Here is a 14576-nt window from a genome sequence, read left to right as displayed (position 1 = left end):
AGTTCTTCCTTTTATTAGAGCAATTGTGCTCAGAATTCCTCCTCGTACCTATTCGACTAATGTAATGTGATCAGCTAATGTATTTAATGGAGAAAGCCAGTTTGTTTAGTAAATTATGTTTCTCTAATAATACTTGTGTGATCACATTACAGATAATCCATAATCCCACCCTTTCATGCATTGCTAGTATTCTTTAGGCTTAGCTCGTGTATAAACCAGGTACAACAGAGGTCACGTAATATGTAGATAGGGGAGTTAACTTGTAAGAGTTGTATCCCTTAGTCTATATACTATTTAGACAGAAGGACGTTTTTCCATGTCTCCAGGAGGGGTGGGTTTAGAAATAGCAGAGAAAGTTATCCTAATGTAGTGTGATACGGTAAGTATTATCGAAGAGACATAATTTGCTACAACATTTTCTTTTTCAAAAACCACTGAAAGAATCAGACAAAATCAGAAAGTACCATGACATAAAGCGTTTTCAAATTTGTATAAAATATGCTAATTTGTTGTCAAATATGGCCACCATTACTGATGTTGTTTTGTTTTTTTTAGGGTTTAACACTGTTTTTCAGCACAAGATAGGCTATACATAGCAGCCAGTATAAATGGTGGAGGAAGAACCCTGAAAAACCTCAGAAAGAACCACCAACCCACAAGAAGCTACTGTCAAGCTTTCTCACGTACCCACATTGGCCAAGCCCGAGACTCAAACTCACGCAGACAGAGGTGAGATGGCAGTGAGCGCTTTAGACCACTTGGCCACTTGGGGCCCCGCCACCATTGCTGAAACTAGAAAAACCTTTAAATGACTTCTCCAGATATTTTAGTTGTTGTTGTTGTGGGGTTTAATGCCATTCTTCAGCACACGATAAGCTATACATGGCAGCCAGTATTAATGGTGGAGGAAGAACCCAGGAAAACCCCGGAAAGAACCACCAACCCACGAGAAGCTACTGGCAAGCTTTCTCACATACCCACATTGGCTGAATCCGAGACTCGAACCGCCGCTGACAGAGGTGAGATGGCAGTGATCCGTAATGCAGAGCGCTTTAGACCACTTGGCTACTCGGAGCCCCATACTTTTAGTAAAATCTGACTAAATTATACAGATAGCATACAATCTTTCAATTTTGTACAAATGATGTTAATCCAGCATAAATGTGGCTTCCATTAAAAAATAAAAATAGAACAACCTTTAAATGACTTTCTCACAAACTCAGGTTTAGAGAAGTTGAGCAGTTTTGACAAAAACAAGGCCTTTTAATTTTACATATATTATACCATTTGCTATCCAACATTACTAAAAGTTAGGAACCTTTCATTCTTAGAAAGCTTATACTGGCATAGCTTCTTACTAGCATAAAATCCTTGGCCAATAGCCTTTGCAATGGCTTTGATGTTGGCAAGGTGGGCATTACTTGGACCCCTTGTTAACTGATCCTTCCCTTCCTGGTAGAACTTGGTCCTGCACACTTTATGCATTTTACTTATTTTTTAGGTAGATGCTGGCAAGATGAGTGATATCAGTTCCTGTTTAGCCTCCTGTTAATTAGGGTTTGCTGAATTTTCATGAGGGTTCTTAATATGTCTGCTTACATTTCCTGGTTTAGCTTGATCCTGCGGACTTTATTTTCAGCATTTCAATTAAAGTTTATTCTCTTTTCCAGTTTACTTTTCGGAAACATATACAGTTACTTTGTACTGAAGGGTAACACAGACATAACATCAGATGAACGAATGAAGCTGTTTGCAGGACTAAGTGGTGCAGCTCTTCTCGGAGTTCTGTCCTTATTCTTTTTGCGAACACAAAGACCAATAGATAAAGACAACCTAGTTAATCTGAACACTAGGTAATTATCATTCCCATACATAGGACTGAGACAATTTGAAACTTTTCTGCTTGGCTAGAGTTTAGATCTTCAGAAAATTGTACAAAAATAATGTTTTTCAGCTTCATATTCATCTTCTATGTACAGTAAATTCTGGGTAAAGAACAAAAAACTGTGATTGCCCTGTAATATTATTTAAAGACTACTCCTGCTTAAAAAAAGATATAATTTGTTTTATCAATGAAAGAAATTAAGAGTACCATAATGTGAAAGCATTTATTTATATACCATAAACACTGTATATTAACTATGTGAAAGTTAGCATTTTAATAAGTGGGAGCAGCATGCCTTCCTGTATATTGTTAGAGCATCCAACTTAGATGTGGGAGGTTGTAGGTTCAATCCCTGGCAGAATCATACCAAAGACTTATAAAAATGGTACTAGCAGCTGCCTTGCTTGGTGCTCAGCATTAAGAGGTTAGTGTTAGGACTGGTCAGCCTGGTGTCAGGATAATGGGACTGGGTGAGACATGATGCTAGACATAACTATAAACTGCCTTACTGCAGACATCGTCATGATATGACTGAAAAATTGTTAAAGCTACATTATAAATCCACACATACACACGCACATCTATATTTGTTTATCATACAATAAAAGGGCAAAAGAATATTAATAACCATGAATTATTGTCTTAATTATAAAGAATATTAAAAAGCCATGTTTTAATATCATAATTAAAAAGAATATTAAAAAGCCATGTTTTATTGTTATAATTAAAAAGAATAATAAGCCATGCTTTATTGTCTAATTAAAAAGAATATTAATAAACTATGTTTTATTGTCTTAAATAAAAGGAATATTAATAAACCATGTTTTATTGTCTAATTAAAAAGAATATTAATAAACCATGTTTCATTGTCCTAATTAAAATAATATTAATAAGCCGTGTTTTATTGTGTAATTAATTTTTTTATTAATAAGCCATGTTTTATTGTCTTAAATAAAAAGAATATTAATAAACCATGTTTTGTTGTCATAATTAAAAAGAATATTAATAAACCATGTTTTGTTGTCATAATTAAGAAGAATATTAATAAACCATGTTTTATTGTCATAATTAAGAAGAATATTAATAAACCATGTTTTCTTGTCCTTCTAAAAATAATATTAATAAGCCATGTTTTATTGTCTTAACTAAAAAGAATATTAATAAACCATGTTTTATTATCATAATTAAAAAGAATATTAATAAGCCATATTTTATTGTCATAATTAAAAAGAATATTAATAAACCATGTTTTCTTGTCTTAATTAAAAAGAATAAGGTACTTATAAGCCTCTGGTAGCCTTAGTAAGACCATAATCTTTCACCTTACCTGTCATCTTGACTCAGACGACATCATGACTGTCATTCTGACTAGTAATAATTGGACTTAATATAAATGTATAGCATTATTAAGTCTGCAAGCTTCCTGTACGCTTTTCATTAGGTTAAATGTCTTTTTTTTTAAAATGGTGATAAATGTGGAAAATATTTATTATGAGGAGAGAAAAGCTTTACTAAGTTAAATGCATTGATACTTAATAGTAATAGTAATTTTTCACAACAATCAGTTAATTGATACATCATTATATTTATCCATCCATTGGTACTTAAATGCTGAAGAAAATACACACAAAATATATGAATATTTACTTTATAATAATCTTCAATTTTTTTTATACCAGATGGGAAAAACCTTGTTATAACAGTTACTTGGGAAGTTCTTTGTTATTTTCAGTGGCAGTCAGCAAGTAGATACACCCTTTACTGCACTTAGTAAGTATGACCGCCATTTTTTTAAAAATGTTGTGCTAAAATGGACATGTGCTTCCATTTGCAAGTTTGTAATGTTATTTGATTTTACCATTATTTACCTTTTTCGGGTCATTAACCAGCAGAGATTACGGTATGGTCTGTTGTCCGTCCATCAGTTAGCACAAGTTTGTTGTCGCTACTCCCCCTAAACTACTTCAATGAGTGCCATGACACATTACAGACATATTCATCCCATGGTCAGGTTTGTTTTACATGAAAATAGTGCTGCTATGACATCACAATATGTCCACCACAGTGGCCTTCTTGAAAATTTTCTTATCACTCCTTTTCCTGAATGAAAAGTCATTTTGACATGGTTTTTTACCAAAAAGACATTCACAGCGGGCATCTTGAAAATCTTGTTATTGTTACTGCTTCTGAACAGGAGGTCATATTAAAATGGGATTTTCACAGCAAGAATTCTTATGATGCCTGGTTGGGCCTTGATGGAAATGGAGGCATATGAACATCCAATATGGCTGCTATGGTGAAGAAATTGAAAATCTTGTGATCACTAGTCCTCCTGAATGGTCATATCAATATTGGGGGTTCATGAAGAGACTTTTTATGATGTCTAGTTGGTCCTAAATAAAAATGGTGCAAAACTGACATCCAGTATAGCCACCTTGGCAGCTATCTTGAAAATCTTTTTTATCACTCCTCATGAATACTAAGTCATGTCAGTGGCATTTTTAGTGGATGACATTTTATAGTATCTAGTCACTGATAAATGGTAAGTCAGATGTGGGGTTTTCACCAGAAGACTTCTTATGATGTCTTGTTGGTTCTGAATTGAAATGGCACCAGTCTGACCTCCAATCCTGTTATTGCTAACATATATATGGATGGCCATATCAACATTTGATTTGCACCAAATGACTTCTTATGGTGTCTGTTTGGACCTAAATTAAAATGGAGTGATATGACCTCTAATATGGTTGCCATGGTAGCCATCTTAAAAATCTTGCTATCAAGTATCTTATAATGTGCAGTTGGTTTCAAATGAAAATGCATGTGTGTTGTGTGATTAGGATTTTTAATGTAGCTTTAACAATTTTTCAGTCATATCGCTACGATGTCTGCAGTGTGGCAGCTTATAGTGATGTTTATCATTGGGTCATCATGCCACAGACATGTAGCATGATGTCCCACCCAGTCACATCCTGACACCAGGCTGACCAGTCCTAACACTAACCTCTTAATGCTGAGCACATAGCAAGGCAGCTGTTAGTACCATTTTTGTAAGTCTTTGGTATGATTCGGCCGGGGATCAAACCCACGATCTCCCGCATCCAAGGAGGATGCTCTAGCCACTAGGCCACCAGAGCAGTACAAATGAAAATGGTATGAATCTGACATCTTGTGTGGCTGTCTCAGTGGCCATCTCAGAATCTTATAACTACTTCTTCTGAAGTGATGGTCTTATTTAGGGGATTTTAACCAAAGAATTATGATGTCTACATGGATCAAAATGAAAATCTTACATCTATTATGACCACAGTGGTGACCATCTTGAAAATCTTTTTTTCACTCAGTATAGCTATTGGCAGTTGAAAAGAAGAAATGGTCCTGTCTTGGATTCCTGAAAATTCTTTTTGGTCAGTAGAGTATCAGTCCCATGGAGGGACTCTTGAATTATCATGAGATCATTGTTGACAGAATCATGGCAAGTTATTTTTTGGCATGGAATTCGTATTCCTTTTTGTGTTTTTGATGTTAAAATATTAAGATAATGTCAGGAGAGGTAGGGGTTGGGATTGTAGTGTTTTCTTGATCACTTCTTTAAGGTTGTTGTTCAGTTTTATCCTTTACTTTATGCTTTTCCATCCTGCCAGTCTATTGATTTTGGGTTTGTTTTGTTTGAGTAACTTCTAAAGAATTTATGAGTTAAAAATAGATTATGTTGCAAAAGACCACTGTCAGCTTCCCATTGCATCTGATAGAGTATTTTGTTAAGCTTGAGTGCATTAAATCAGAATCTCATTTTTTTTTAAATCTGCCTAAAACCCTCCGAACAATGAGATAGACTATAACACCTTTGATACATACATTGTAGCATTATTATGAAGGTCAAGGTTTATTCTTATTATGTTCTACCAATATTCCAAGAATTATTGCCTCTTTCAGGATACACTTAAGTACAAAGATCAAGAATTATATTCCCTTTCAGTACACACTTAAGTACTAAGATCAAGAATTATATTCCCTTTCAGTACACACTTAAATACAAAGATCAAGAATTATATTCCCTTTCAGTACACACTTAAGTACAAAGATCAAGAATTATATTCCCTTTCAGTACACACTTAAGTACAAAGATCAAGAATTATATTCCCTTTCAGTACACACTTAAGTACAAAGATCAAGAATTATATTCCCTTTCAGTACACACTTAAGTACTAAGGCCAAGAATAATAGCCCTTTCCAGCACATACTTAAGTACAAAGACCAAGAATTATATCCCCTTTCAGTACACACTTAAGTACTAAGATCAAGAATTATATCCCCTTTCAGTACACACTTAAGTACAAAGACCAAGAATTATATCCCCTTTCAGTACACACTTAAATACAAAGAAACTATCCTATGCATCTCTCATTTAAAATTTATGATGTGTGATGGCATGTGCATTCATTATCTTTCATAATTGTCAAGTTCTTTCTTTTATTTTCAGAGAGGTCATTTTATCTACTGAAGACAAGAGAAATGCTTATGTTGAGTGTTGCCATTGCTTACACAGGTAAATTAAACCTTCTGCTGATATTTCAGTTTAATTAAATTTATGAACATGTCTTTTTATAAATCATTCAAAGCCCAGCATATTCGAACAAGAAAATATTATCTAATTTTTAACAGTGATAACAATTGTATGTATGACTCACAGAAGGGAGAAATTCATTCATTCACTCAGCCTTAATCAAGAGGCATATAATCAGCCATGAATTGAAGTGGACTAAATATGTTCTAGCCATATCAAGAAATAAATAAAAAAAATAGGAAAATAGAGAAAAAAAGATTTCAGTTTGAAGAATTTTTTTAATTGATGCTACCTGATATCCATGAAATGAAGATTGCAAATTGTTTTTGGTTTTTTTTAAATGTATCATATTTAATTTCTTGTATCATCAGGTGGTGAGTAGTAAAATAAATGATGACATTTTCCCCAAGAAATTCTAATGGAATTGGGGTAAGCATCCAGTAGCATCAAAAAAGTTTTCCAAAGAATGTTTTATAATCATAAAAATAATCAACATGAATAATATGTTGAAGAAAGGAAACATGTTGATGTGGTGTTTCATTATGTCATCAGTTGATGTGGTGTTCATTATGTCATCAGTTGATGTGGTGTTTCATTATGTCATCAATTTATATCACATTTCTCAAGCCAAAATTCTTTTTCACTCATGGCATTTAATTAACAGATTGAAAACCTATTCTTTTTATCCTGATTATTCTTGAAAATGTCCCTTCACAGTCAGAAAAAAAGACAGAACTCAGATATTTTTCATGGCTGTATAAAAAGGTACCAAACTGTGTGATGCATACTTAATTATGTGGGGATTGTTATGAAATAAATGCTTGTAGAATGTGAGAATAATACTTTTGAATTAGTTGGAGACATATTTGAATATACATGAAGTAATAATTCTATTCTGTAATTTTACAGTTTTTTTTTAAAATATCTATAATCAATATACAAGGATTTAACAGACTTGAAAAGTAATAAATGTTAAACCGTTTGAATTGACAGTAACAGCAGTCTGTACCATTGTTATCCAGTCACATGACAACAGACAAAACCAGCATCAAAAGCAATTTAAAAGCAGCTTGCAAGTGTCTGTAATTTTGACTCCCTCTTTACACAATATAAAGAAGATGCTAAGTTTGGTGTGTCTTGTTAATACAGTTCTTACTGAAGCATTTGTTTTCTTTTCAGGTCTTGAATTAACATTTTTCAGTGGTGTGTATGGAACATGTCTCTCAAACACCAAGCACTTTGGAAGTGATGCCAAAGGACTTATTGGGATTTCAGGCATGTTTATTGGTGTTGGAGAAATCTTGGGTAGGTATATAAAGTTAAAATCTGAATAGAATTTGGATCTTCAAGTGAATGTGATACCATGATTCTCTGCAGCCCATGAAATATTGTGGACTTGCATTTTCTGCATTGCCTGTACACCATACACTTGCTGTCGGATGCTGCCGTGCTATGATTTTCTGTGACCCCACAGTAGGAAGCATTGTACAAGTCCCCAGACAGATTCAAAAAGTGTTTATTTCCTATTTCATTGAAATGCCCTCCAAAATATACCACCATCAGTTGATTTCCTTATTGTTGTATGTGAATTGAGGATTGAAAATCCTATTACAATAATGGTTGTCTGTGTATGTGTCTGCTAATGTTATTGACAAAACTGGTTTGGTAAGAATATTTAATTATGCAGCAAAACTTACATTTTAAACCTGATGCATCAGTTTTCACTGATACAGATGGCATCTAATAAAATTTCAGAATTAGTTAAAGAAAAGTACAACATTGACATTTGAAAGCATCCATTTGTTTCCAGTCAGTTCAGTTATTCACTGGATGTTGTGTCCCCTTATGGCCAAAATCATAAACTTGTATCAGGAACATGGTCCAAGGTACATGTAAACTCTAACATTCAGTTAAAATTACTAACCCAATGTTTGAACGAAAATTAGTGACTAAACTGTTTATTATGACCCTGCTGCAGTAGCAGAGTTGGGCCTCATCTTGCCACTGTTTGTTCATCTACAAACTATTTTACTGCAGTGGCAGAGATGCCAACAATTCCAATTTTGGTGCATGTCATTCCTATATTTAACTTCAGATTACACCATTGCAATCATATGTCTGAGTACACCATTGCTTTCACATGTCAGATAACACTATTGCTATCATGCCAGATTACACCATTGCAATCACATGTCAAATTCAGATTTTCAGGTCAGATATAAAATTGTATGTAGGTGAACTGCTTGTAATGTTTAATTAATTATTTTAGTGAAATTGTGCCCAAGCACTTGTTTTTGAAAATTAGTTAAATATTGACCATTCACAAAACCAATCAGCTCTGCCTCCAGATTCACCTGAGGAAGTTTTAAAATTATGTCAAACCAAAAGTGGAATATACGAAACATTAACATTGGACAACTGTCATGTATTTGCAGTGTTTTCTCAATGGACTTTAGCTGTTACATGGTGGGAAAAGAAAAGAAATTGTCGAATAAAAACTTAAAAGATTCCTATTTTTATGTTCAGATTGCAATTTTTTTAAATCTGACATTCCTATTTCAAATCGATTGGGGCTGACATATCTGCAATAACACAATAACTATTTAAGTTTAGAAGCATGAAAATTTATACATCTTACAATGCTCAGATATAGATAACATGATTTAGACAATTACAATGATTTTTGCTCACTTCTGTGAATTAGACGAGAACTGTTGTATTACCCTAAGCATTGGCACTGGCATCATTATTACCATAGGCACCAGTTTCCAGATATTTGAAATCATATAGTACATGTTCAGTCTCACTGCATCTCAATTTTTCTTTTTTCCTAAGTCCCAGACAACAGTTTGGAGTGGGTTTCATAGCACCTAACCTGCTGGGAAAGGAACTAACTCTGTACATACATGTGCATTAGTTGCTTTTAGCTCAGGGTCTTTGCACACAGAATACACTGTTATCATTCTAACCCTGCTGTAGAACACTTCATTATAATGTGAATTTGAAAATAACATGATTGTGGCATGGCTCCCAAAATTTAATATAATTTTAATTTTTCATACATGAAAAGTAAATATATTTTTGAAAGTACAAAAAATAGTTGGTAAAAAAAATGTCATTTTAGGGAAAAAAGTTGTATTTATTAATATAAAACTCAATTGTGACATGGCCCCCAAATTGTGCAGTAATTTCTCCAATTTGCCTTAAACATTTTTAATTTCTGGCTGGAGCTCGTTCACATGTGCAATGAAAACTTCTTCCTTTGCCCTTTACAGTGTGTGTGTGATTTGAATTTTTAATGTAGCTTTAACAATTTTCCAGTCATATCACTACAATGTCTGCAGTGTGGCAGTTAACAGCGATGTCTAGCACTGTTTAAAATGTAAAATGTAAATGCTTTTCTGTACAAAGTCAAATATTATTGGTGTAATCTCTATGTTTCCACTACTATTTTTTGCTTAATAATCAATGATTTACAAGGGTTAATGTGCCAATTAAGCAGTTTTGCACCTAATTATATCCCCCTCCCCTCCCTATTAAGCATGTGTGTGGGGGGGTGAGGAGGGCATGCATCAATTTCTACACCTAACTGACTGATTCAGCTACAGCATGGTATAGTACATTACATGATATTGTTTTATGAACCCCAATCATTGTGCTATAGCAGGGTTTACTAGATTATGTTACATTTTGGCATGTACTTGGAATCATAAGCTAATGCATTTTTGCAAGTACTATATCCTTGTTATGAAAGTAGCTATCTGTGACCCATGTTTCATGCTTTAGTGCCTTTGGTTCAGTTTTGTTTTTAAGTTAAATCATTGTTCATGCTAGAATTATCAAATGATAATTGTATGCATCTGTAACAAATAAAGGTCACAGTGACATACATTTCACAGTTTACTAGATTAGATATGTTTTGGCATGTAGTTCATGACGAGATACTTTTTGGCATACTGCTCTACTTAGAATAATGAAATTTCATGAGAGGATGTATCTTGATGAGTACTGCAACCTCATTCCAAAAGTAGGTTCATGTTTAATGATTCAGTGTCTGGTTAAATTTTGTGTTTTAAGTTTCTTTTGCAAGCATTGTTTCCTGAAGGAATCATCAAACTAAATGATTGTATGCATCTATTGGTACCATGTCTGTTTAATAAAAGATGGTCACAGTGACCTACATTTCATATTATACTGGCATAGGTTAACTATTTGCATTTTGCACAATATGAAATAGGTGTTTTGCATACTGTATACATACTGTTATTCCTAGAATGATGAAACTTGGTGAGGAGATGCATCTTGATAATTACTATACCCTTATCACAAACGTAGTTCACTGTGAACCATATTTTATGCTTTTCTGTCTTGGGTTCAGTTTTGTGTTTTAATTTTTTTTTATCTCAGGCATATGTCCTGCTAGAACTGTCAGACTAGGTTCATGTATTCTGCTCAACAGGTACTTACCTTTACAAAAATACAAGGTCATTGTGATTTTGATTTCACATTTTACTGACTTAGGTGAAATATTTGCATTTAGATCATGATCACATAGTTTTTTGCATCCTGTATACATATTGTTTTATAACTAAAATCATGAAACTTGGGACGATGTGAAATGATGAGTACTACACCGTCATCGAATGGGTTGGTCACTGTGACCCATAATAAATGCTTCACTGACTTGGGTTCATTTTAGTGTTTTAACTTCATGTTTGCATCATTAAACTAGATGACCGTATGCACCTATTAGTACATTTAATATTTTACTGGCTTCGGTTAAGTTTTTGTGTTTAACTCATGACTAAATAAGTTTGGCACGCTATGTTGGTACTATCCTGTCTGTAAATAATCTTGGTGAGCACTGTTCCATTTTTTTCAGTAGTAGGACATTATGACCCAATTGTACACTTCACTGACATGGGTTAAATTTTATGTTTGGTGATCATTTCTCAGGCAGTGTGCATGCTTGAAATTGATGATGAAATGCAGCTCTGTTATAGTCTGATAATACAAACCCGTTTGTTTGTACCCCCCTACCAATTTAAATAATGGAAACCTTTAATGTGATAAAAAGTGCAAGGAACTTAGTCAATTCATTCATTGATTTATAGTTTCTAACCTGACTCTGAGTAGAGTGGCGCTAATACCGTCATCATATGCGTGTTTCATGCTTAACGGAAGTTTTCAGTGTAATAGACAGACATGCTCGGATCCATTTCCAGTTTCTGGACAAGTCCGTTTTCAGCAGAGGGGTGTATCACCACTACAGATGTACATACATAAGTCGTCTGCTTCCGATATTTACAATGTCGAATCAAGCAAAGGAAAATAATGACAACTACAAATTTGCTTTTCTTGTGGATTTAACAAGCGGTTTAATTTCTATGTTCATTTATGCAAAGGGATATAATTCCAAACTCTCAACGTTATGTAATTTACACAATTATTCAGCAGTTGCTGAACAAGATGAACTACGTCATTATGTTGTCTGATGGAAATAAGCTAGCCTATAATGGATGCAATTTGGTGCCGTGTTAGTATGGAAAGTCCTTTAAGCATGAAATGGTGCAGGGGATGCCAGCAAGGTGCCATTCTGGTCTCAGTCAGGTTAGAAATTATAAATCAGTGATTCAATTGACTTAGTTCTGTGCACTTTTTTATCACATTAAACGTTCTCGTTTTTTAAATCAGTAGGGGGGTACAAACAAACGGGTATGTAGTGTTAGACAATAGTACATGTGCTTTGGTTAAATTTGTTGCATTTAGTTCATGGCTCTACAGATAGCCCTTCTGATCAGTACAGTTTGGAGTAGGAATAAATATCTTGTTTTAATGGCAAACTTTACTTATTTATGACTATACATTGTATATTGCCATAGATTACCCTCAGCTGGTGAATTTTGTATCGTACATGTAATTGGGTATGAATTAAATTGTGGACTGTATGCTTTTTGTGGGAATCCTCGGCTGTGATGACTATTCATTGTAATTACTGATGCATGAACTATTCTCAGTGTGCTATTTGTCACCTCAAGGTGTCTTCAAACCCAGTAGAATCTTCTAAAGATGGATGATGATAATAGCTTTTGAAAACAAAATGTATCTCTGACTTTCATCAACTCATTGTAGTATTTATGTTTTGATATAAACAAGAATGTTTTTATTATGTCTTTTATGACCTGTCGCAGTGTGTGTGTGTGTGTGTTTCAGTGGCATACCATTACAATACTAGCTATATAGTGAAAGAACTACAAAAGAAAATAATTTTATAAAATTAGAATTTGAAGTTAATGGAAAGAACATGTTTTAAGATTTTCACATTTAAATGATTCTTTTTCATAAATTTCTTTGGTTTCTGACTGAAAAAGTTGCTGATACCATTAGGTTGTATCTTTCTGTTTCAGTCACTAGATATCTCTTATGTTCTACTTTAAATGTGAACAATTGCTTTTGAGAGTTCAAACTGCCTTGTGAGAAACCTGGTATATATGCATACATTCATTCAAATTTATAATCTGTGGAAATTGAAAAAATAATAAAATTAGATTCTGCATACTACTATGCAACGGTCTTCTGCCTACCAAATACATTGTATGAAAGAGTATGTGACAGTAGCTTTCTATTTGATAAATCTTCAGCAAATTTAAATTTGCTAATGATTTCTTAGAGTGGAGGATAGACAGATCTCTCACAGTATAGTAGATTTACAAAATTACTGTAAAGCTTGAGAATTACATTGGTCAAACTTATTGGCTGTGGTAGTGGTTGCAACCAGCTTAAATGCCATCAATACAGTGTTACATGTTTAGGCTCAAATAAACAGTAACACAGAAAGAGTGAAAACAACAAGCTTTTTACAATTTAACAAAAAAATTATTTTCCTGGAAAATTCTTTAAAAATGAAACAAAGAGAAGCACTTATGGTTTCAAGAATCAAATCCAAAAATAATCTAAGAATAATCCACGAATTAAATTACAAAAGTCCTAGTAATAAATGTTATAATAATTTCAAGTTCGAATCCTGATGTAAAATCCAAGATGGATGACGATGACATATGCTGTAGTCAGTACTGTGCTTATCTACAGCTCAAATCTGGCTACAACAAATTAACTTGACATAAGTATGAAAAGCCCAAAACTGAGATCTCTCTCTCTAAAATAAAGATTATATTGTAATATAAGACACAAGTTTCAAAATTCCCCCAAGTTGCGAAATCAGAAAGGGGGGGGGGGTCACGTGGTCATGTTTATATCACGTACACAGAATATGGCCTTGATTAGACAAATAATTTTCTCTAAGAAATAAAAAAGAAAAAGTTGTTTACATCTTAAACCCAAAGCCCCATCTTAACCAGACAACAACCAATGATTTTAAAATAAAATAGAACTGTGTTTACTAATTTTGAGTCAAGGTCAGCATCTAGATCAACACCTGGTGTTTATAAACTCACAGTCAGGGTCAAACAATTTTCTGAAAAAGTATCATTTCTAGTAAATAAATTTACATTATAATAGAATAAAAAATTTAAAACTGACAAACAGTTTAATTAAAAATAAACATGAATTAAATCAGATATGTGTACCAACAGATACATATTGTATATATATATATAGCAACAAGGTCATACCAGCAGGATTGTTTTCAAAGTAACCTGCTTAATCATCTCTTTTAAGCAATCACCTTCTTAAAGAGACATTTTTTGTGGTACCTTAGACAATTTTTTGTCGAAACAAACCTCTTTTAAGCAGCCACCTACCTCTTTCTTGCCAGGAATGGGTACCTAAAACAGGTTTGTATAAGTTTAATAAGGAATCATAGTTATCTTTTGAAGGTGGTGCAGTCTTTGGGCTTTTTGGGAAGAGAACCAACAAATATGGCCGTGATCCCATTGTGGTGTTTGGGTACTTGGTACACATGATAGCTTTCTATCTGATATTTATCAACCTTCCAGAAGAATCCCCCATCAACAGCACAGACTCAGAAACTTATATGACATCTAAGTAAGTAAATGACCCATCTAATGAGTCTTTCAACCTATTTGCATCTCCAGTTTTAATGACCTATAGCACATTGGATGCTGTAAGTATAGACCAGGTGTGAGAAGCTAAATAAACAGGTCC

General features: G+C 33.7%; 1 protein-coding gene across 1 annotated transcript in view; it reads left to right on the top strand.

The window, feature by feature from the left end:
* Window positions 1-14576, top strand: part of LOC149805853 (UNC93-like protein MFSD11) — a 48919-nt gene that overhangs the window by 14528 nt on the left and 19815 nt on the right. Inside the window, exons 6-10 of the mRNA XM_089950578.1 lie at window positions 1671-1853; window positions 3618-3655; window positions 6369-6434; window positions 7632-7757; window positions 14288-14456. Of these exons, the coding sequence (XP_089806704.1) occupies window positions 1671-1853; window positions 3618-3655; window positions 6369-6434; window positions 7632-7757; window positions 14288-14456 (582 nt within the window). The remainder of the gene's footprint in view (window positions 1-1670; window positions 1854-3617; window positions 3656-6368; window positions 6435-7631; window positions 7758-14287; window positions 14457-14576) is intronic.

Source organism: Sinohyriopsis cumingii, chromosome 2 (assembly GCF_028554795.1).
Source record: "Sinohyriopsis cumingii isolate HCF-2022 chromosome 2, ASM2855479v2, whole genome shotgun sequence".
In the NCBI taxonomy this organism is placed as follows: domain Eukaryota; kingdom Metazoa; phylum Mollusca; class Bivalvia; order Unionida; family Unionidae; genus Sinohyriopsis; species Sinohyriopsis cumingii.
This window is presented reverse-complemented; position numbering and strand designations above follow the sequence as displayed.